The 24,151-nt window shown below is 43.6% G+C and overlaps 1 protein-coding gene across 1 annotated transcript in view; it reads left to right on the top strand.

Annotated features, from left to right (window-relative positions):
* LOC134457465 (myelin transcription factor 1-like) overlaps nt 1–23,685 on the top strand; it is a 172,389-nt gene extending 148,704 nt beyond the window's left edge. The window contains exons 16-25 of the mRNA XM_063209473.1: nt 11,143–11,300; nt 11,804–11,866; nt 12,778–12,846; nt 13,757–13,819; nt 14,511–14,594; nt 15,721–15,942; nt 19,313–19,404; nt 19,841–19,944; nt 20,158–20,301; nt 23,542–23,685. Coding sequence (XP_063065543.1) covers nt 11,143–11,300; nt 11,804–11,866; nt 12,778–12,846; nt 13,757–13,819; nt 14,511–14,594; nt 15,721–15,942; nt 19,313–19,404; nt 19,841–19,944; nt 20,158–20,301; nt 23,542–23,685 — 1,143 coding nt within the window. The remainder of the gene's footprint in view (nt 1–11,142; nt 11,301–11,803; nt 11,867–12,777; nt 12,847–13,756; nt 13,820–14,510; nt 14,595–15,720; nt 15,943–19,312; nt 19,405–19,840; nt 19,945–20,157; nt 20,302–23,541) is intronic.
* The last annotated feature ends 466 nt before the right edge of the window (nt 23,686–24,151 follow it).

Genomic DNA, 24,151 nt, shown 5'->3' with positions numbered 1-24,151 from the left:
ATGTTTCAACCCCAAAGCTCTTTCTACCGTGTGCAAATCCTTGCTTTTGAAGTGACTTCCGTTATCGCTTTTTATTCTCCGGGGGAAACCATGTGTTGGAACGTAATGATTGATCAGAAATTTTATGACCGTAAGCGAGTCCTCCCGCCGAGCGGGTATCGCTTCTGGCCACCCTGTGTATGCATCCACAATTACCAACATATACCTATACCCCCGAACTCTGTCCAACATGTCTGTGTAATCAATTATGATCTCTTCCCCGGGAAGTTTAGGCAGTGGAAACTTTCCTTGGTGGGGGTGAACAGTGGCTTTTATGTTGTAATGAATACAGACCTGACATTCCCGGATATGATTACCAATCATAGCAGGCATGTATGGGTGCCACCAATGAGTCAAATCTCTTTGCATCTGAATTTTTCCACAGTGTGTTAACCCATGAGCCTCTTGTAACAGTGATTTTAAAAGCCCTGGAGGCGCCACCGGTCTCCCATCCGGTGCCCTCCATAATCCATCAGTTTTAATTGCCCCTCGCTCAATCCATACACTCTTCTCCTGTGGGGAGGCCTTCTCTTGTTCGCTCCCTATCCTCTCCTTATCGCATGTTGGCAACAAATCCTGGATGTGTATTTCTGATGTCATTACCACGTACTGAGAAGCGTATCCCGCTGCTTGCTTTGCTGCATCATCTGCTGCCTGATTTCCTTTTGCCACCATTGTGTCCGTTTTGTCATGTCCCTTGCATTTGATTACGGATACCTTTTCCGGTTTCAACAAAGCCTCTGCCAAACGTCTGATATCTTTCTCATGTTTAATCGGGGTTTTTGACGTTGTTACATAACCCGATCTGATCCACTGTGATAACTCCACGTGCACCGCACTCACCACATATGCAGAGTCCGTGTAAATATTAACTCGCTTGCCATGTGACCATTCTAGTGCTGCTATCATACCTTGAAGTTCTGCCAGCTGCGCTGATTCTTTCCCTTTTACCTTTGCCGCAACTACCTCCTTAAAGTCATCTCCCTGTTGCCTCACCACCGCATAAGCCGCCTTCAGCCCTTCTATGAGGCGCCGCCTAGCCAATATGTCAGGAATTGCATACACATCACCGCTAAAAGCTTGCACGTACCTTACTTTTCCTCGCACATCACCGCTAAAAGCTTGCACGTACCTTACTTTTCCTCGCACATCACCGCTAAAAGCTTGCATGTACATTACTTTTCCTCGCACATGCACCCGAAAGGTTTGCACGTACACTGTTATTTGCTTGCACTCGAACAGGAAAACGTTGTGCATACGCCACATTTTCATGCACGCAGTAACAAAAATCTCACACACAAACTACTTTGACCTCGCACACACACCACTTTTGCCTCTCACACATACACACATTACACTCATACGCACAATACTTTTATTTGCACATGCACGCCAAACGCTCACACATAATTAGACTTTACTTCGCACATATCCCACTTTTCTATGCACATACACCCTTAAAGCTCGCACACATACCAGTGTTACTACGCACATGCTTGACTTTTCCCTCACGCACATACCACTTTTTTCTTACACACTACCATTCAAAATCGAGATTTCAGATGGTGTTTATGACAGGGAAATGGTATGTGTGCGACGAAGTTAGTGTTGTGTGTCTCTGAGAAAGTGGTGTGTGTGTGTGTGTATGTAAGTTGTAGTGTGTCACACAAAAAGTGTTGTGTGTGCGAGCTAACATGTAAATTAAGGGCCGAGCTCCGCCCAGGTGCCAGCTCATTATGCAAATGCAGACCGAGTAAAGAAAACATTGAATATTCTGACCATTCTGAACGTTACCCTTCTATTATGTAAAAAAAAAAATATATATATAAATAATAAAATGAATGGTGATACAGTTTCAGAAATAAAAATATTAGCGTCCACTCAAGACAGGAAGTGAAAAAACAACAACCGGAAAACTAGCCCAACCTACTTTCTTTGCCTGAATGACTAAAACGCGGGAGGTGAACCAGTGAACTTGCGGTCGCTGGCACACGGACATAACGGCTTGTTGGATGGCTGCTCCAACAAGGGACAGGCATGCCATGGAGCTGAATGCAAGCCTTCAATGCTGTATCGCCAAAGTGTTATTAAGAGGAAATGTTTTGTTGGCATCCAATCTTTTTTGTTTAATTTCTACAATGCATGGAGAGAACAGTGTTATACTTTCAAAGTGTAACATTGTTCAGATTACTATGGAGTTGCTGTTACTGTGGTACTAAATGCCATTTCTTTTTTATGTGTAGGCCCTCCTGGATAATGCATAGCATACAGCAAGTGTGAGTCATTGTATTTTCAGGCCAGAAGTGTAATTTGCCCCCCTGGTCTCCGTTTAAAAAATCTGCCCCCCTGACCAACTTCATCCTGGCACCCCTGCCAGATCCTGTGTAGGCCTTAATTGAAACACCAGGGCTGCATATAGAAATGACTGAATATAGATATAAATGTGGAATATATTGTTCAGTCCTTTTACTGGAATAAATTTGGGAAAGTGGCCTTCAGTGGTTTTAATTGTAGCCCTACCCCTGTAGAATGTGTATTTGTGTGTGTAAAAAGTATATTCTCTGATTAATATGCATCTCTGTGTTAATAATGAAGCTACGTCACGAAATCACACTGTGCTCCTGAATTTTTTATCTGTGCTCCTAAATTTTTCACTTAGGGGCACGTGGGCTCCTAATGAAAAAGCTAAGCGTAGAGCCCTGTATGTAGGCAATAATTGAAGGATAGAGGATGAAGGATAGTTGTGGCAGCGACAGCACCAAACCCCCTCGCGGCGGCAGCGAACCCCTCCACCCCCTTGCGCCATCTTGTGCCCCGAAAGCTTACCACCTTGACTAAGCAATTTCCTGCGGGAAACACTGAATTATATGGCAAGGACCTGTATAACGTGTTATTTTCTGGCCAAGATGTGAGGTTTAACTGAACTGAGAATGTTCTCATGACCGCATCTGTTCTCTTGCCATCCAGACCTCAAAACGCCATTAGGCCACAGCTGGGCGGAGCTCGGCCCTTAATTTAGGCTACATGTTAGCTCGCACACACAACACTTTTTGTGTGACACACTACAACTTAACATACACACACACACACACACCACTTTCTCAGAGACACACAACACTAACTTCGTCGCACACATACCATTTCCCTGTCATAAACACCATCTGAAATCTCGATTTTGAATGGTAGTGATGTGTAAGAAAAAAGTGGTATGTGCGTGAGGGAAAAGTCAAGCATGTGCGTAGTAACACTGGTATGTGTGCGAGCTTTAAGGGTGTATGTGCATAGAAAAGTGGGATATGTGCGAAGTAAAGTCTAATTATGTGTGAGCGTTTGGCGTGCATGTGCAAATAAAAGTATTGTGCGTATGAGTGTAATGTGTGTATGTGTGAGAGGCAAAAGTGGTGTGTGTGCGAGGTCAAAGTAGTTTGTGTGTGAGATTTTTGTTACTGCGTGCATGAAAATGTGGCGTATGCACAACGTTTTCCTGTTCGAGTGCAAGCAAATAACAGTGTACGTGCAAACCTTTCGGGTGCATGTGCGAGGAAAAGTAATGTACATGCAAGCTTTTAGCGGTGATGTGCGAGGAAAAGTAAGGTACGTGCAAGCTTTTAGCGGTGATGTGCGAGGAAAAGTAAGGTACGTGCAAGCTTTTAGCGGTGATGTGTATGCAATTCCTGACATATTGGCTAGGCGGCGCCTCATACCCTTCTGTTGGATGTCTGTAACAACATCCATCAGTAAACAATGTGTGTTCTGCATCTTCCAATGGGTCTGCTTGAAGATCTGGTCTTACTTTAATGTCTTGTTTCACTCGCATCTGACATTCGTGTGCTTCGCCTTCAGTATGTTATCCGCCATGTTAATTCCCTCATGTGTGTAAGTTATGTGTGGTGCATTCAGGATTTTCTCCAGTCTCGTCTGCCGTAGGGATGTCATAGTGAAAGCCGATGAGTTAACATAGGCAACAATGCTGTGTGTTGTTAGCACTGTTAAGGGATGTGCCATGACAATATGTGCCGTTTTCTGTAAGATTTTTGCCACTCCTGCTGCGTGCCTAGTGCAGGGGGGTTGCCTATCTTCTGTAGGATCAAGTGTTACACTTGCATACATGAGAACTTGTCTACCTCCCCCTTTTTTCTGAAATAGCACACCATTTACTGTGTGTGCTGTTTCGGACACATCCAAATAAAACGGCATTGTGTAGTCGGGAACGGCCAATTCGGCAGCGTTTGCAAGTGTCTGTTTCAGTCTTATGAACGCGTGTTCTCCTTCAGTAGTCCAAGTCAAGTTTGCTTTGAGGTTTCTCAAACCTTGTTCATTAACCATAGCTCTTAGAGGTGCCGTTACTTCACCATATGCTGGGACATACTGCCTGCTATATCCTGTCAGCCCCAAAAAAGACAGCATATCTTTAACTGTGCTTGGCTTACTGTGGTGTAGAATGGTCTGTCTGTGTTCTGAAGAGACGCCCGTGCCGCGGGGGGACAGCATTCTCCCTAGAAAGGACACCACCTGGCGACAACATTGTAATTTCTTTCTGGACACTTTGAAACCCAATTCATGTAATTTTCTCAACACAACCTCTGTAGCTTTTAAGCATGACTGGTGGTCTGGTGCCGCTAGCAACAGGTCGTCTACGTACATCACTAAGGTTACCTGCGGTGGTAACTCCAATGTCTGCAAAAGTGTTTTCAAAGTCTGATTAAACAGTCCAGGAGAAAGGACAAAGCCCTGGGGCAGCCTGCTGTAACGCCATGTCTGCCCCTGAAACGTGAATGAGAAAATGTCACGTAATGATTCCTGTAGGGGCAGACAGAAAAAAGCATTAGCCAAATCAATACAAGAAAACCACTGTTGTGATGGGGTTAAAGCCGACATTGCAGTGTATGGATTTGGTACTGGTACTGTACGTGTTGCCACGATTGCATTCACCCGTCGTAAGTCATGTGCCATTCTGTATTTCCCCGTATTTTTCTTTTCAACTGGCAAAATGGGTGTGTTCCAACTAGATTGTGAGGGTTCTAAGACACCTGCACTGACAAGACCTTTGATTGTCTCTATGAGACCGTCTTCTGCCTCTGGAGTGTGATTGTACGGGTATTGCCATATTGGCGTGTAATCTGTTAATTCAAAATCAATTGGGGGTACAGCATGGCAAAAGCCAACATCGGTGGGGTCCGATGCCCACAGAGTATCGGGAAGGTCATCAAGCATGCGTTTTGCTAGCGGGTGGTCCGCCTTTTCTGCACCATATTGCCTCTCTATCTGTCTATGCTCCAACTTAACAGACGTGGTCAGTGAGTTAAGAGCAACGCGGTATGCCTTCTCCGAGGGAGAGTACATTAAATTTGGAATCTGTGTGTTTGTCCAGTCAGCAGTGTTGTGTAACCTCTTGCACATGGGACCTAGATCTTTGGTGTCATGGTCAGTATGTGTATTGACAATGCAATGTGTGGTACAGCGGTCTGACCCATTTCGTACCACTCCATCTGTGTGGGTGTTAATTCAGCCACAGCAGCTACCCCTTCTTGCCCAATGTACATGTATTCAGTCTTCACTTCCCACTGATTCCCGTTAACTTTGTCAAAAAACGCTTGTGCGTAAATTTCATCATCTTCACGATCATAGTTCAAAGTTACGTGATAAGGGTCAGATACAGGGGTGTATGGGTGTATTAACTGCGCCCACGGTCGCCACTGATGATAAGCTTCCAGTAGTGGAAATGCCGCATTGCTGTCGAAGTCAACCAGTCCCCAGTATATGTCTGCCCAGAGTGTGTCCGCCTCTGGGGATGTGTCCACAGCCACCATCATGTGTGAGGTAGTCTGCATGGTGTGCAAGGAACAATTCATTTCATAGCCATTGGGAAAACGCACAATTAAACCATCAGGCCCACACAAGACAGATGCTCCACATTTTATGAGTAAGTCCCGTCCCATCAGATTGACAGGACAGGCTTGGGAGGCTACATACTGGTGCATGAATGTTTGTCCCGCTATTTTTGTAATCAAAGGCTTTGTAAGTGGCAGTGTTTCAGGCTTTCCCGAGAACCCAACTAATTCAACACTAGATGATGACAAGTCACTTTGAGAGATTTCAGCAGTGATTGTGGAGTATCGTGCACCTGTGTCGACCAAAAATGGCATAGTTTGTCCATTCACACTCAATGGTAAGAAGGGGTCTGCCAACCCCTCCTCCCCGTGAGCTCCCGGGCCCCTTCAACAGTTCCCCTGTGTGTATTGTCCAGAGGGTACGGCTCCCGCGTGTGGTGCTTGGTGTGTTTGGGTATGTGGTTGTCCTGACTGCTGAGGAGTGTCTGTTGTCACCATAGGTCTATGTCTAGGTGCCCTTCGTGTACTGGCGTTCATCCTGCAGTCTCTTGCCCAGTGGTTGGCCCCGCCACATGTGAAACACTGATCATTCTCGGCGTTACCGTGGACTGCGACACTCCCTTTTCCCCGGCCTCTGAAACCCATACCACGTTGTCCCTTACCCCTAAATGAATTGGGACCAGCTGGGGATTTCCCTTGCCATGCTTGGATGTGCGAGGTGCTGGTTTCGGGCTCCATACTATCAAGCTGCTGTTGCTGAATGATTTGTGTTTTTTTTTCTTTTTTTGCCTCATTTATTTTCTTTCTAGCTTCGTCTAGTTGTAACTTTATCAGTTGTGCATGTGCTGTGTCAGTGACTACTTTCTCCTCCTCACGTTTTGCATTATATTGTTTCATGTGGTGCTTAAGATGACGCTCCCAGTACTCGGTAGAACTGCTTGGTATATTTGGGTCATTTAACATCGTTTCTCGTACCGGCTTTGGGATTGCTTCTAGAATGGCCATTCTGAACATTGCAGTATGCGTTTTGTCATGACTCGGATGAGTTCCGGCTATATCCGTCCAAGACTCTTTACTTTTTGTCAAAAAATCTGTTAGGTTTTGTCCCTCCTGGAAAGTAAATGACAAATTCGCTATTGCTCCGTCGGGCACTGGGTAGCGTTTACGCATGGCAGTGCCTATGTCGGTCGCATATAAAGCAAATGGGGTTGAGTCAGGCAAAAGGCTTGTCATTGCTTCCGTCTCTACTGATTGTAATTCCCACGTGCTTGTCTGTTTACATAACAATGCACGCCAATCACCCATCGCTATCTTGTATGACATGGTAGCTTTTATTAATTTCGACAACCACGGCCCGCCTCCATCGGCAGGTGAAGGCAACTTTTCCAGAATCGAATTCATGTCAGTAAAACTAAAGGGCTTATATTCGTCCACTCCGTTCTTTCTCAACAACGGATACATTCCAACTGTCTTGGTTGTGCCTTGCCGTGCCAAGGTTTCGCGAAAGTCATATCTCTGGGGTGTAGAGTGCAACGTCAATGTGCCTGTCAGAGTCGCCTGAGTCTCCTGTGTCTGTGTATCGTCTCTACGTAACTCGCGTCTGTTGTCTTGGTCAAGTTGAGTCAAGTCAAGTCGCTCACTGTCCTGTCTTTCTCGTCTGTCTGGCTCTCTACTTTCATTCTCACTTATTTGCTTTCCTAATTCAATCAATCTCTCCTCATTTGCCTCTTGTATGCGCTTTTGCTCCCATGCTAAATCTGAGTTACATATGCCCACGGCTTCATCATGTCCAACACAATCATCCTCCGTAATGTCTGAATGTATTGACCCATTACAACTCGACACGATTGTGCGTTTCAGCTCTTGAATGCTTTCATTAACAAAACTCTCTAAGTTTTTCATCCGTCTATCCACTTCAGTTGCCAGATCATCTTGTTGCGCCGATACTACTTCTGCTGTAACTAAACCACTGGTGACTTGGAATTGCGGCAGCTGGTACGGTGGGGGCGGTGGGGGTGGGGCAGAGGGGGGCAAGCTTACAGTCTTCCTACGCTCGTTTTTTCTCTGTGACAGTTCCAATGCTGCGCAAGTGACTGAAATGTTATGCAAATATTTGTTACGCACTTCTAGTACATGTTTCTTATTCTTCCACTGTCCTTTTCCTAATCGGGATGGTTTCTTATTCATATGCAAGTCCAAAGTCAGTGTAGCATTTTCGGCAGCCTTTTTAAAATACGGTAGTAAGGGACGTCTCTCATCGTTGTAGGGTACCATTTCTTCCGATTTCAAATCTCGCCAAAGTTGAACATATACATTCTTCATTTCCGCTCGTTCTTTCTCCAATGCATGACTAAGCAATTCTCTCAATATCTCCTCCCACTGTTCAGAAACAGTGTTCCATCTTATTTTATTCCTCTCTGACTCCATATTCATTACATTCTCTCCGTACATCCTGCCTTTCGCAGAATCTCCACTCATTTCGTACTCGCTTGTACGTCACTCACTCGTCAAACACTCGCGCAAACACGCTCACACACGGGTACCCGGTTCACACACTAAGGTTCACAGCTCAGTCCTGATATTAACAATTACCAGAGTGTAACCCAACCAAAAGAAAACAAATCAAAATAATAACATAATAGGCCTATTCGTTGAACTCCAAGCTCAACAGCGCGCGGATCTCCCTGATGCGTATCAGTAACTACTTTGGGAGGGTCCCAGACTCTCCAGAGGTCCCAGACCTCTCCGATCCAGACCTCACTTACTTCCTGATGAACCCCAGGTTCTCCTCCAGTTGAGATTACTCGACCCCTTCTGTTTTTACCGGATTGAGGAAGCCTCGATGACCGCTATTACCAAATTTACCTTTCAGATATTTAATCTTCAAGGGGGAAACACCGAACTGCCCTCTGACTTCCGATAAAAGCCCCTCACTCTCAACTCGACCAAATTCACAACTGACGACCATCTGGACCGCAAAAAGTTCCGTTCACATTCAACCGTTCTTTCAGGGCAGATATTTCAACAACCTTCTGTCTAACCTCCCAGGTTCTTGTCTAGTTGAGATTCGCAGATCCCAGATCTCTTCGATTTTTAACAGATGGGGAAACCTTGATGTCCGCAATTACTTGTTACATAGTTAGATGGGCTATTTCGAACCCAATCCTCCCACGGGGAAGCACCAAGTTCCTCTATTACTGTACACCTGATAAAGCCCTCACTCCCAACTTAGACTATGTGCAAACCACAAAATAATTTTGTCAAATACATTAACAAACAAACACATAGGCCTAATGATGCTTTCGCTGTCGCCGTCAAATACAAGGAGGCATATGCAATAGAGTAACAACACACAATTTAGAATAGCCAAACGCAGAATTTGATTTAACTGGTTTCTGCTTACCTGGTTGTGTGGCCACGATTCGTTGTTGTCACCCGATTGCGATATCCTCCAGGAAAGAAAAAATGTAAATCCTAATGTGAAAAGTAAAAATGTTTTTCAAAAGAAAAAATATATCCTATTTTTTAATTCCTATGATCGAATCACGTCGGCCGTCTCCAAATTGTTGAAGTTTACCGTCTTGGTCTACCCTTCTTGCGTGTTCAAAATCCGAGTCAAAAGAATCAAAAAACTCCAAAAGCCAAATTAATCTATTTATTTTCTAAAATTATCAAATAACAAAATGACCACCACTGGTACTATCCAGAATACCAGCAATGGCCCATACACAGTGGATGCTACAGCTTTCTAGAACTGCAGAGTCCACAAAAATGACAAAAATTGACAGGAACAGCGAAAGCATACGAAGCGCTCCGGAGATCCTAACTTTTTTCTCTCCTTGACCAATAACAAGTATTGAGTTCGGGTGGAACAAAATTAGGAACTCCTGAACTGGCCCTTTCTGTTGGTTTTTATGGTTTGTGAGTGTATGGGTGTGGTTATGTGTAAGTAATTACGTGATTTGTTAGTTAACCAAGAATGTGCCTAGTCTGTGTCGATTGTAATCTGTTGTCTTCATTTCCAGGTGGGTCTTGATTTGATCACTCTAGGTCTTCATGACCTCATCTGTGGACTTCCTGAGTTCTGTAACTTGATTAAGCAATACACATACAACAGCACATTCTTTTGACATATTTGTGAGTCCTTGGTTCTGAAAAAGATAGAAATCTAATGTTAGTCGTTCCCATTGTCACCTACTCCTGGCTTCCTAAAAAATATTAATTCAAATAGTTTTAATTTCTGAGTGACATCACTGTAACCTGTGTCCTAGAAGGAATGATACATCAAAAGGTTAGTGTACACATTGCTGTTCTTCCAGCGTATTCTATGGACTTCAGACTCCTTCAAAAGCAATCAGTTAATCAAACATCACATGACTGGGTTTCAGCTTGTCTCACAATACTGTATTGATGACATCTGTAGACTCTCCTAAAAGAATGGGGCACTCACTCAACATCCGCATCCCATGATTGTCACATGGGGTCATTGGGCCTACTCAATGGTTTGCGTATCCACCCGCAGAAAACAAGACACTTTTATTTTAATGTTTTAATGATACCCAAATATTGTAGAATTGACTTCCAACATAAGATGTGTAAGTTACTACTTGTCGGACAATGCATCCCAGTGTCTTCAACCGCTATTTTCTAACAACATCCAACTCTCTCTCCCTTCCCCCTACACATCCCTCCATCCACACCCCTCCATTCCCTCTCCCCCTCCCCCACCCTAGACCTTCTCATTCTGCCCTTTCTCTCACACGGTCCCTATGGTGAAGGTTATGCAATGCAAGCCAATTGTCACCGGCACGGAAAAATGGCCCTCAGGAGTTTGTTCGAAACACCTGAATAGGTTTCTGAGGAGAGGGGAAGGGGGGGAGGACGCCTTAAAAATAGCCGAAGTCATCAACGCAGCCTTCCCATTGGCTGCGGGGCGAAAGTGAATTACGTACACTAGTGTCCCAAACCGCCGTGAGCCTTGACTCTGTGAGCTGTGTGTTAGGCCCCTATGCATTTTAATGGAAAGGTTTTGCCTAACGTACCGTTGCATTCTCTCTTGTTCTCTCTTGCTTTCTTTCGATCTCTCTCTCTCTTTCTCTATCCTTCTGTTTCTCTCTCCCTTTCTCTTTCTTTCTCCCCTCTCTCTATTCTTCTGTCGCTTACTGTATCCCTCTCTCTTTTCCTCTCTTTTCCTTCTCTTCATCATCATCTATGTATTCCTCTCTCTCTCTCTCTCTCTCTCTCTCTCTCTCTCTCTCTTTCTCTCCCTCAGATGGAGCACACCGCTCCCCTGTCGTTCGCCTCCTCTGACCCCGAGGACTGCGAGATGATGCAGGACCTGGAGGACAGGAAGTACCCGGGGGAGGTCACGACCCCCAGCTTCAAAGTCAAATTTCAGTCCCCCAAGGACGCCAAGAAGGAATTACTGTCGTGAGTGAACAAATGGATGGACCTTTTGTTTTTTTTGTTTTGTTTAAAGGACTTACATTAATGCGACACAGTAAAAAAAAAGTGTTACCTCACGTTACCTCAACACTTTAAAGTACTCAGGGACCAAAAGACACTCTAGAAAAGGTTATGACACTCCAAGTGTTGAATTAACATTGCAATTTTTTTCCAGTGTAGTCGTATAAAAGTGTCATTTTCTATTTATGTATTTTTAAACGAAAGTTACAGTGAAGAGAGGACCTGTAAAACCAGCTGGAGGTGTGCGGGAATAAAGAAAGTTATCCTCTGCCTATGTTCGCAGTGTCAGTGCACATTCTTCAGCTTTTATAGCAGCCTCAGGGAAAGTGTTGTGTGTGTGCTGTGTATGCTATTGCGTTCAAAAGAGTCATGATACAGTAGGGAAAGATATTGGTGAGCCAGAGTAGAGCAACTACAGTCAGTACGGTTGCAATAACTTGTTACCCCCTCCCTAATGTCCCCTGCAGGTGCCCCACCCCAGGATGCGATGGTAGTGGCCACATCACCGGAAACTATGCATCGCATCGCAGGTACGCAGTCAAGAAGAAGTTGCAAGGCATGGGTGTGTGTGGGTGTGTGTGTGTGTGTCTGTGTGTCTGTGTGTGTGTGTGTGCGCGTGCGCATGCGTGCGTGCGTGCGTACGGGTGTGAGAGAGAGAGAGAGAGAGAGAGAGAGAGAGAGAGAGAGAGAGAGAGAGAGAGAGAGAGAGAGAGAGAGAGAGAGAGCACTGAAAGCTATGCATCACATTTGCAGGTGCATTCAAGAAGGTGTGTGCATGTCATGTGTGTGTGTGTGTGTGTGTGTGTGCACGCGCGTGTGTGTTTGGGGAGGGTCAGAGACCTCCGTGTGGGAAGCGAAGCCTCATTCTTCCTTCTCTCAGCTGTCAGGCAGCACTCTTGGCTTTGTGCAGCATCTACACTTTGGGATGGGCTGAGATTGTGCTGAGGGTGCGCTTGGACCCCAAGTTGAATAATTCATCTCTCTCTCTCTCTCTCTCTCTCTCTCTCTCTCTCTCTCTCTCTCTCTCTCTCTACTCGCTCCCAAAGTGTCCGATTACTAAGTGTGAAGCACCCATGAGAGTTGTCGTTAAACGACTGCATAAGTGACTTTGGCGATACCTCTTCACAATCCCATCAGATTATTAAAAACACACCCTTTCATTTTTTTTTTCTCTCTCTCTCTCTCTCTCTTGGCTGCCCTGTTCTCTTTGCTGCAGTTGGATGATAAACACTGTATCTTTACAAAATCTCACTGTGGAAATTGTGATTTTTCTCTTTTGCTGCCCTCTTGCCTCTGTGTGTGTGTCTGTGTGTTCTCTAATTGCCTTGCTCTCTGCATATCTCTCTCTGTTTCTCTTTCTCTGTTCTCTCGCTCTGTGATTTTTTCTCTCTCTCTTCCTCTCTTTTTCCCTCTCTTCTGTCTTTTCTTTTCTTCCCTTTAGCCTGTCTGGGTGTCCTCTTGCTGATAAGAGTCTTCGGTCCCTCATGGCAGCACACACTCCTGAACTCAAGTATGTCTCTTCTTTCTTTTCTTTTCTTCCCTTCTCTCTCTCTCTCTCTCCCTCTCTCTCTCTCCCAATTGTTTTTTTCTAACGTTCTCTTCTCTTTCTCTCTCTCTTAACATTTTCAGTCTGTGCTTTCTCACTTTCTCTCTCTCTATCTCTATCTTATTTTCTTTGTCTCTCCACTCTTTCTCTTCCTCTCCCTCTCTCTCTCTGCACTTACTCTCTCTCTCCCACTACTCCTCCTCGTCTCACCCCACCCTAGGGCTGTGCCCCCCCACCCCCACCCTTCCTTAAAAGCCTGGTGCTCCACTGCTGCTTTTGTCTGTATCACTAAAATCTACTGCGTGCAGTGCAGTGTTATTCTCCTCTACGCCTGCCCTCTTCAGCAGTGATTACACATTCCCCCCAACAACCACCTCGGCCGACAAGCAAGCACGCTATCAGATGAGATATGTGTATGAACAGCCTCACAATAGCAATCGCCGTCATCGGCTACTAGACCAGAGTCACGATAGTGCTGACTTAATTCCTGCTATGTACATGGTTGATTTAGACAGCCGGGGTGTTTGGCAGCCACAGGGCGCGTATATAGCCGTGTGATGCTTACAGAACATGACGGTGGGGCTTTTTGTTATGGTTTGGCTGCAGAGCTGTGGTTAGTGTGTCTGTGATTCTCGTTCATGCTAGTCAAAGAGTTTAGTTGTTTAAAGCAACATTTTGGAGCGGTCACCCTTTTATCCAGCAACTTTTTCTTTTGATAAAATTTTAAATGTGTTGTTCAAGCTCCAAAATGAAGTCCGGTTCGTTTGCCTGTGAACTCCTTTGAATGCTGTGGTTAGTGGATGTGGATGTGGGGTCTGAGTGGGTTGTTTGTCTGCTGGGTTTGGGGTCTGACTGGGTTGTTTGGCTGCTGCAGGTGCCCCACTCCTGGATGTGACGGTTCTGGTCATATTACTGGTAACTACGCCTCTCACAGAAGGTAGGACTCTTTGTTTGCTATACAGGCTACTTGCACACACACTTATACTCATACTGCACACACACACACTACACACACGCACACGCACACGCACACGCACACGCACACACACACACACACACACACACACACACACACACACACACACACACACTACACACACGCACACGCACACGCACACGCACACACACACCGACTACAATGGACAGAGAAGCTTAGTGATAGACAGTGGTAGCTTTAGATAGGCCCCTCACACACACTCACACACACACACACTGCCTCTCACATATGTACTGATGTTGCTACTTGATTGGTTGCTTTGGCTTTTTTTTTCGTTTTCTCTTATTGACTGACACTTGAGAGTAGGGAACAAACTGAGTTCATTATTGTTCCTCCAGCTACACTGCTTGAAAGAACTTGACATCTTCAACTTTGGCAGATAGATTGTTCCCTACTCTGACTCTTTTCCTTTAGAGAGGTTTTTCTTTGGCTTTTCTTTCTCTCTCTCTCTCTCTATCTCTCTCTCAAAAAAAGAAGGAAAAAACCTGTCAGTCTTGAAGATAAATTGATTTATATACCAACTCTACTATACTATATTTCTCCCTCTAGCCATCCAGCTGCAGTTGTCTCTCTTCTCTCTCTTCTCCTCCCCGGCCATTTTTATCAGCTTCCATATACTTTCTGTTTTCAGTTTGTCTGGTTGTCCGCGCGCCAAGAAAAGTGGAATAAAAACGACTCCTACCAAGGACGACAAGGAGGACTCGGAGCTCATAAAGTTCGTACCAACATAGTCAAGCCATGGCATCCTTTTATTTACCTTTATATTGCTATCATACGGTAAACAAAATAGAAACCGGTAACACGATAGAGTAGGGTTCACATTTTAGCCACGAATATAGGCCCAATTATAATAGTCTATAAAAGTGACTTATAAGACGTGTTCAGCAAATCTACTAGATCTTAATTACAATTATATTAATAATAGTAGTATTATACGTATAAATAAACACGTCACTTATACAGACAGTTAGGTATGTGTTTGTGACTAACAAGTGAACCCTATTCTAAATTGTTATCAAGAAAACATTACATCAGTTTGGTGTCAATGTATTTCAATATTCATGTTCCCGTCCATGAAAGGAAGAGGGGTAGGCAGGGTGCTTTGATTCAAAAACCCCGCTACGCCTCAGCCCATAAATATACACAGTGTTCCCACATAACAACCATGTTTTACGCAGTTCATTTCAGTCTATTGCAGCTTAGAGAATGCCAGTAAGACAATAAATGCAATACCACTTGCAATTGCTGATGTTTTCTGAAATGGATGCTGATTATGCCTTCGTTCTCATTTTGAACACACACAAGTAGGAAAGCATTCTCTGAGATTTACGTGAATGTGCATGCTGTTTTTCTGTTTGTTTTTTAATGTATTTTATTAAGTGGAAATGCACTAAATGACATTTAGTACGCTAGTCAGGCATTGGGTTGCTTGTAAGTAGGCATTTGGGTAATGTTAATGTTATTTTGAAAAACTATCATTGGCCTGAAATTCAAAAAGAATACTTTTGGATTTTAGAAGACCCAAAACAATTATGTTTATGATTTTATAGTCAGACCACACAGTAGCTATCGTATGCGCTCACCAGAGCAAGGGAATACTTCTCACAATCTGTTTACCTTCACAGTGCTCTCTGTTTATACTAAATTTCTTCTTCTTCTTCTTCTTCTTCTTTTTTCTCTTCCTCTTCCTTCTCTTTCTCTCCATTTCTCCCTCCCGCTGCCTCTACCTCTCTCTCTCCCACATTCTCTCACTTTTATTGTTTCTCCTCCCTACCATCCTCCCATCCCCTGTCATTTCTCCTCTCCTCTCCTCTGCTGTCCTCCTCTCCTGCTCCCCTCAGGTGTCCAGTGCCGGGCTGTGACAGCCTGGGTCACATCAGTGGGAAGTATGCCACCCACCGCAGTGCCTACGGCTGCCCACTGGCCGCCCGCCGCCAGAAGGAGGGCCTGCTGAACGGCAACCCCTTCTCCTGGAAGGCCTTCAAGACCGAGGGCCCCACCTGCCCCACGCCAGGCTGCGACGGCTCCGGACACGCCAACGGCAGCTTCCTCACCCACCGCAGGTAACACTGACACATATGGCCCAGCACACTCGCCCTGAGAACCAACCAAGCATTAAGACAACACACAGCAGCTAACACATACGGCACAGAATAGCTACAAAACATTACAACACAGCAGCTAACACATATGGCACTGAATACCTACAAAACATTAGGTAACACATATGGCACAGAATACCTACAAAACATTACAACCCAGCAGCTAACACATATGGCACTGAATACCTACAAAACATTACAACACAACAGGCAACACACGGAACGGCACACTGACTCTGGCATTGACCATAGCCGATAAGAACATCGACCTGAATTAAGTGATATACAGTACGTCAGTGGATAAGAATTAAGACATCTGATAATTATCTATCACTGATTCTTGAGAAAGCGGCTAAAACATGTCTCTGCAATAAACTGCCAATTCTGATGAAAATAAATTATATTTTCATGAACAAAATGAATCCAGGTAAAGACCCAGGGGTCTGTTACACAAATGTACAGTCGTTTGAAATATTTAAGTGTAATTGTATTACTTTTCATGGCTATAAACCTGCCCACACCCTGTAAAAACAGCTGTCCCAAGGAAAGACATCATCATTTCAATTGACTTAAAATGTAAAAATCACTGATATTATTGAATAATATCACCATGATGTGAAAGTCCATATTGAAGTGGTTCTGCAAATATGCACATAGTGTGTGTAAAGCAATATTTACTACTATTTTCTGATTGCTCAAAGTCTGTCCAGCATATTAGTCACCACCGTCAGATTTTTTTAAAAAGACAATAAAATCAGGTATGCACAAGGTCATTCTAATTACTTAGGACCCCTTTTCAAACCTTTAGCTCTACTGAATACTTCACCATCACTGAAGCTCCTATAAGTTTACTAATTTCTCCTCAATTTCTTAATTTGTTTGGACACTGGTACTGTCCCAACCATAAACTGTCAACACCGTCGGGGGTTTTAATACTATTATGTTACATTAATGTTAATTATATATACTTTTTCAGAAGCGGCATGAAGCCCCTAAGAAACAGAGCGAAAAGGAAGTGGCTAATGTGAGCAAAAAATGCATTATATGTAAAAGAGTGTTTTTTTGTCTCACACCGTCAGATGTCACCACCGTCAGATTTTGTTCCGCTCATCATCTTGTTCCATATTTTACTAAATTGTGATGGTTAATGAAACATTACCAGACATGTTAGTAATAATTGTGACCCAAACTTACACTCCAGCCTCCACTGAGGTGCATTTGGAGGGTTTTTTGTCACAATCTTATGTAGTTCACAAAAAAGCACGTGTTTTACATGATTTTAACAAGTTTTAAGAGTATGCTTCCAATAAGTATCTACAATTATGTTGAATTGCAAAAGTAATTCACTTAAATACAGTAAACATATTTTTTAATTTCTAATTCTGTCTGACGCTGGTGACAAAACCAAGAGCGAGCCCATTTTATGAAAAATGTAAAACATGGGGAGCTTGGCCAATACATTCACTGCACAGCCAAGACCTTCATCTATGATAATACACCTCTATATTTTGGATTTGAACAACTTAAAACCTGTTTATGCCACATTTTCAATAATCTAGGTCTACTTCCTAGAGTATCTAATAAATGAAGAAAAAACACATGCACAAACATACTGTGCACACACAAAAATAAAGTGTTTATACTAGATGTCATTGACTTGAGAGGGGTATTTATTTTGCTAAATGTAGGTAATAATTAGGTCACTTTCACCACCTTCAGATTACTGTCACCACCGTCAGTTCTTAAATCACCACCGTAAGAAGGAGTTTTGGACATTTTAAATGAATGTGCTTACAAAATTTTCCTTTGGAGTTGTTGAATTATCAAAGTAATAGCAAATGTAAGCCTACACGAATATTTGTGAAATTACAAAAAAATGTTTGATCTATTTAGGCATTAAGTAAGCATTGTCGGACAGCACATATTTTTTAAATTAGAACACATGAAGTAGTATTAAAATAGAATGAAAGTGAATTTTCAACATTTAAAGGCATATGTGTGAACCAAAAAAAAACACACAATCACTTAAGAACTCCAGATACATATGCAACCAAATCAATACACTTTTTATTGCTTTTAATTGTGTCTGACGGTGTTGACAAAAAACAAGGTATGATCGGAGGAAAACCTGATTTCTGAAAAAAATCAAAATGGGGAGATTGGCCTTGTGCATTTCTGAAAAGCCAAGACCTTTGTCTACGAGGATATACCATATTATTTTGTAATTCACTTCGTTTTTTTCTTTCAAGATTACAACCTGTTTTATCCACTTTCTCAAGAATCAGTGATATAGATTTTTGAATATCGGGTTAATGCATCTGTTATTCTCAGGCCATTGCTAAGAAGGATATGCACAACCCTCATACATGAGAATTACATTTAGATTAGATTAGCCCTTACTCTCAATGGATTAGCCTTATTTGAAATTCTGAGTCGGCATGAGAGAGTGTGATTCACAATTAACAACAGATCAACACAACAGACAAGACTTAACGGACTGCAAGGAAACAAACAAAAAAACACGTACTAAACAAGGAAACATGTAAACATAGGTATGGCATGGTACTTTACTGTATGTAAGTGAGGGGTGTTGGGGGGTATTTAGACATTGTGAAGTAGGAAGTGCGTAGCATACATACCAAAGCACCAAAACCCATTTAAAGATGAACATATAAATAAACACAAAAAACAAACATTGATATGTACAATGTGTTACATAAATTAACATAACAGTTATAACAATGTAAATACAAAATTTACAGTGAGCAGTAAATACAAGCAGAGCATAATAGGCCAATATACTGTAGATTATTCAAGTAGTATTCAGCAGGATGTATCGTGTGTGAGTTTGGGCTCAGTGAAAATCTACACCCAACCTGGTGCTGTGCCTAATGATATGGAAACGCCGCGGGGAAACAGCAATTGAATTGAATTTTTCTTAGTTTTGGGGAGATTAAAGGTTTGGAGCTGAGAACAGAGGGAAAGTAGGTCAGTGGGTTGGAGAGCATGGTGCGGCACTCTTCTATTCCTCTTTAATCTCACCGTCCCTCTCTCTCTCTCTCTCTCTCCATCTCTCTCTATCTCCCTCACTCTCTGTCTCTATCTCCCTCACTCTCTCTGCCTTTCTCTCTTGCCCCTCCTTTCTCGCTTCTCCTTTCTCTCTCTCTTTCTCCCTCTGTCTCTCTCTTGCCCCTTCTTTCTCGCTACTCCTCTCTCTCTCAATTCTCTCTCTCTCTCGCCATCATTCTCTCTCTCTCTCTCTCTCTCTCTCTCTCTCTCTCTCTCTCTCTCTCTCTCTCTGTCTCCCTCTCTCCATCTTTCTCTCTCTTAGTTTGTCTGGTTGTCCCAGGGCCTCCCTTGCCAAGAAGAAGGCTCGCCTGCCTGAGGACGACTACCTCAGCACCAAGTTCAGGGCCAGTGATGGTGAGTTTCCCCCCCTCTTCCTCTTTACCCGCGGCCCGGGTCCTCCAGGCAACTTTAGTTTACTGACTAACTCAGCTTAAGCGAACTCACTCTTAAAGAGAGTGGTACATTTCCTAATAGAAGGGCCTCTTTGCTTTATTTTGCCTTGTAAAACATAGCCGCGGGGCTTTTAGAAGTAGATTTATCGCGTGCTCTGACTGAGCATCCAAGTGAGTAACTGCTTTGCTGGAACTCTGCAGGCTTCTTGTTAAATTCTTTTTCTGTCGTTCTCGGCATTTTGGTGCTCTTCTCAGTGTTGTTCTTCACTGCTGTGTCCCGTGACACTTTCTCTGACTCATGAGTATATGAATGTCAGGCTTAGCCTCCAGAAGTAAATAACTCTTGTGTGTTTGTTTTCTCTTCCGCCTCTCTTCATCATCGCCTCCCTCGTTTTTAGTTCTGGACAATGATGAGGACATCAAGCAGCTGAACAAGGAGATCAATGAGCTCAGTGAGTCCAACAACGAGATGGAGGCCGACATGGTCAATCTTCAAACACAGGTGAGTGTGCCTCAGTGTACAGTATGTGTACACTGTGTGTGTACACTGTGTGTGTGTGTGTGTGTGTGTGCGTGTGTGTGTTGTGCGAGAGTGTGTAATTACCAATTCCAAACAATAAATAACCTCTATTGTTATGACACCCATTGCCAAGCAGATGGATTTTCGTTTAAACATTGGCAAAATTGTCCGTTGTTTGTGTTGTTGATTTTTCAGATCTCGTCCATGGAGAAGAACCTGAGGAACATCGAGAACGAGAACAAGATCATCGAGGAGCAGAATGAGGCACTCTTCATGGAGCTGTCTGGCCTCAGCCAGGCCCTCATCCGCAGCCTGGCCCACATACGCTTGCCCCACATGGTGAGACCATCCAGGCCACACTAGCACTCACTCACTCACTCACTCACCCCAACACCCTTACCCACATACTGGCATACGCCTGGCACATGGTGAGACCATCCAGGCCACGCTAGCACTCACACACTCACTCACCCCAACACCCTACGTAGAATGCAGGTATACGCAGTATACCCACCAGAAAAGGTCAGGGATATCAGTATACCCACCTAAAATTGATCGTTTAATATTTAGAATACCACAACCACTTTTAATTAATGGCGACACCTCATGGGAGCCTTGGAATTTAGCACCATGACGATAAGATCACAACCCATTTTTCAGATGTTAATGCCTCCCTCTTCCTCTGAAACACTGCCTTCCATTCACACCCCTAGTTTGGGAACCTGTGCACCAATAGCTGCCCAAATACAATATACCCACCACAAAAAAGTAGAGAACACCACTGTCCTTACCCACATATTGGCATACGCCTGCCACATAGTGAGACCATACTGGCTACACTACCTACTACCACTAACTACCTAAATCACCTACCCTGAATGTTGGACAAATCTCTGCCTGGACAAATCTTCACTGATATAATTTGCAGGCACTGAGTGGAAAAATCTCTGCCTTGACAATTTGATGAGCCGAGTTTTGTCTGCCATTGCGTATTTGATGAGAAGAGATGTGTCCGGGCACAGATTTGTCCAGATACCACTTACCCCAGCACCGTCACACACATACTGAAAACATTTCAAAAACACAAACCCAGGTGAATGTTCCAGCACACAGTTCACTCAGGACCCCCACCCCAAATACTGACAATAACACACCAAAAACACACACTTTGCTGTATGGATGCTGGAAAACCATTTACCTCTCTAAAGGCCTAATGGTTAAGGTTCAAATACCACCCTCTCACTCCCAACCACACTCTCACACTCACCATGACTGAAGTACCCTTGAGCAAGGCACCTATCCCCACATTGCTCTATGCCCTGTCACCAATACCCTGTACATACAGTGGTGCTCATATGTTTACATACCCCAGCAGAATAAACGCTTTCTCTGCGATTTCTCACAAAATATGAAGGATTACACAAAACCTTTTTTTTCACTCATGGCTAGTGACTGGCTTAAGATATTTATTAGCAATATTCTGTGTTTACTCTTTCAAAAGCATGATCACAACCCAAACTACCCAAATGACCATGTTCAAAAGTTTACATACCCTAGTTTCTGATGCTGAATATGGCCCTGTTTAACATCAGGGACCGCTCTAAATTGTTTGTGGTAGTTGTGGATAAGGCTCTTAATGTTCTCAGATGACAAAACAGCACATTCTTCCTGGCAGAATGGTTGTTTCCTATAATATCTTCAGGTGTCTTGCTGGAACCTCACATTTGAGGTTTCCCCTGAGTGGCTCAATGATGTTGAGATCAGGAGAGTGAGATGGTCGCTCAAAAACCTTCATTTTATTCTTTCTGAAGCTAATGACGGGTTGATTTGGCTTTCTGTGTCGAAATATTGTCATGTTGGCACCGTTGGAATTTCAATTCAGAAATGCAATATGAGGAGTTTGGTTGGAATCAAGCCAATGGGCAAGGGGATCATTGCATTGCAATGATCATTGCAAGGGAAATTGTTCAGGAGGCATAGGACAACCAAAAAATAACTTCAGGTGAAATATAGGACAACATGAAAAAATGTTGGCACTTGAGGAAAGATGGGCTGTTGGGGGTTGCCAGGAGAAAACCATTACCACAAAAATGCAAACATGTTATTTTGCATATGATACACCAAATAGCACAGTGAGAAGCATCAAAATGCCTGTGACAAAGTCATTTGGAAAAATGAGATCAATATGGAACTTTTTTAGGCCACTATTAACAGTACCATTTGGAGAACAGTCAATGGAGCCTATGATGAAAGTTACACCATACCCTTCTGTGAAACATGGTCATGGACCACTGATTTCATGGGGACATTTGAGTTACAAATGCATTATACTTTTGATCCATACTCGCAGAATGATGAATACATTGCCCTGTGAAAAATACTGGAGGAAACTTGACACACATCAGCCTTGAAACTGCACATGGTCCATTGTTTGGACATGCCAACATGACAATATTTCAACACAGAAAGCCAAATCAACCCGTCACTAGCTTCAGAAAGAATAAAATTAAGTTTTTGAGCGACCGTCTCACTCTCCTGATCTCAACATCATTGAGCCGCTCAGGGGAAACCTCAAATGTGAGGTTCCAGCAAGACACCCAAAAATATTATAGGAAACAACCATTCTGCCAGGAAGAATGTGCTGTTCTGTCATCTGAGAACATTAAGAGCCTTATCCACAACTACCACAAACAATTTAGAGCGGTCCCTGATGTTAAACAGGGCCATATTCAGCATTAGCAACTAGGGTATGTAAACTTTTGAACAGGGTCATTTGGGTAGTTTGGGTTGTGATCATGCTTTTGAAAGAGTAAACACAGAATATTGCTAATAAATATCTTAAGCTAGTCACTAGCAATGAGTGAAAAAAAAAGTTTTTGTGTAATCCTTCATATTTTGTGAGAAATCGCGAAGAAAGCGTTTATTCTGCTGGGGTATGTAAACATATGAGCACAACTGTAGCTGTAAGTCGCTTTTGGATAAAAGGGTCAGCAAAGTGTAATGTAATGTAAATGTACAAACACTTCCACAGTGGAGCTTCCACGGGCACAGTGGTGCTTACGTGCATACCTTGCTCCACATAACCAGCTGACAGGTCACTAGCAAGTAGCAACACACCAGAGACACACTGTAAACCCTGATGTATTGATGCATATATTGTACCTACATGCACATCTGTAGAGTTGTATCAAGGACATGTATACAGTACATACACAAGCGCACATACACATGCCCGCAGACACACACACACACACACACACACACACACACACACACAGTACATGCATATGCACATGCGCACGCACGCACGCACACACACACACACACACACACACACACACACACACACACACACACACACACACACACACACACACACACACACACACACATTTGTATATGAGAGTGTTCAGAGTGAGAGGCCCACATTCTGCCAGCATCTAGGGCAACTTGACATGAACACACACACACACACACACACACACACACACACACACACACACACACACACACAGACACACACCCAGCATCGCATCGCCCCATTAGCATAACCCTGCTTTATTTATTCTACCACCACAGCGTGAGCCCATCACCGAGCAGAACTTTGACAGCTACGTCAGCACACTGACTGACATGTACACCAACAAGGACTGCTTCCAGAACCCGGAGAACAAGGCCCTGCTGGAGACCATCCACCAGGCTGTCAAAGGCATCAAGGTCTGAGAGCGCAGAGAGAAGGACACAGAAGAAGAAGAACGGACCAACAACACAACAACAGAAACCAGTCCGGCGCAGCAACAGAAGACAAAAACAAATGAAACGGGGTGAAAAAAGAGCAGAAGAGGAGTCACTTACTACAGTGTATTTGTAATTGGAGCTCTGCATTGTTGTGCGAGATCACAAAAAGAAAACAAAAAAGGTGAGGGAAGAGGAGAAGACAGTTGAGCAGGAGAGTTCAGGTTCTGGTTATTTTTTCATCAAAATGGCGACTTCCGAACACCAGGTCATCCCAAGGAGTGTTTCCTGTGCTGGTGGAGATGAGGAGGATCTGACATCATCACACAAGCTACTGGCGTATGGAGAACCAACGCGTGAGCAGTAGTGTTGAACCAAAAGCGGACATTTTGATTGATGAAACAGCATCTCTGTAGAGTACTTTTGCTATCTTTTATCCTTTACTATTATTATT

Source organism: Engraulis encrasicolus, chromosome 10, assembly GCF_034702125.1.
Source record: "Engraulis encrasicolus isolate BLACKSEA-1 chromosome 10, IST_EnEncr_1.0, whole genome shotgun sequence".
In the NCBI taxonomy this organism is placed as follows: Eukaryota; Metazoa; Chordata; class Actinopteri; order Clupeiformes; family Engraulidae; genus Engraulis; species Engraulis encrasicolus.
This window is presented reverse-complemented; position numbering and strand designations above follow the sequence as displayed.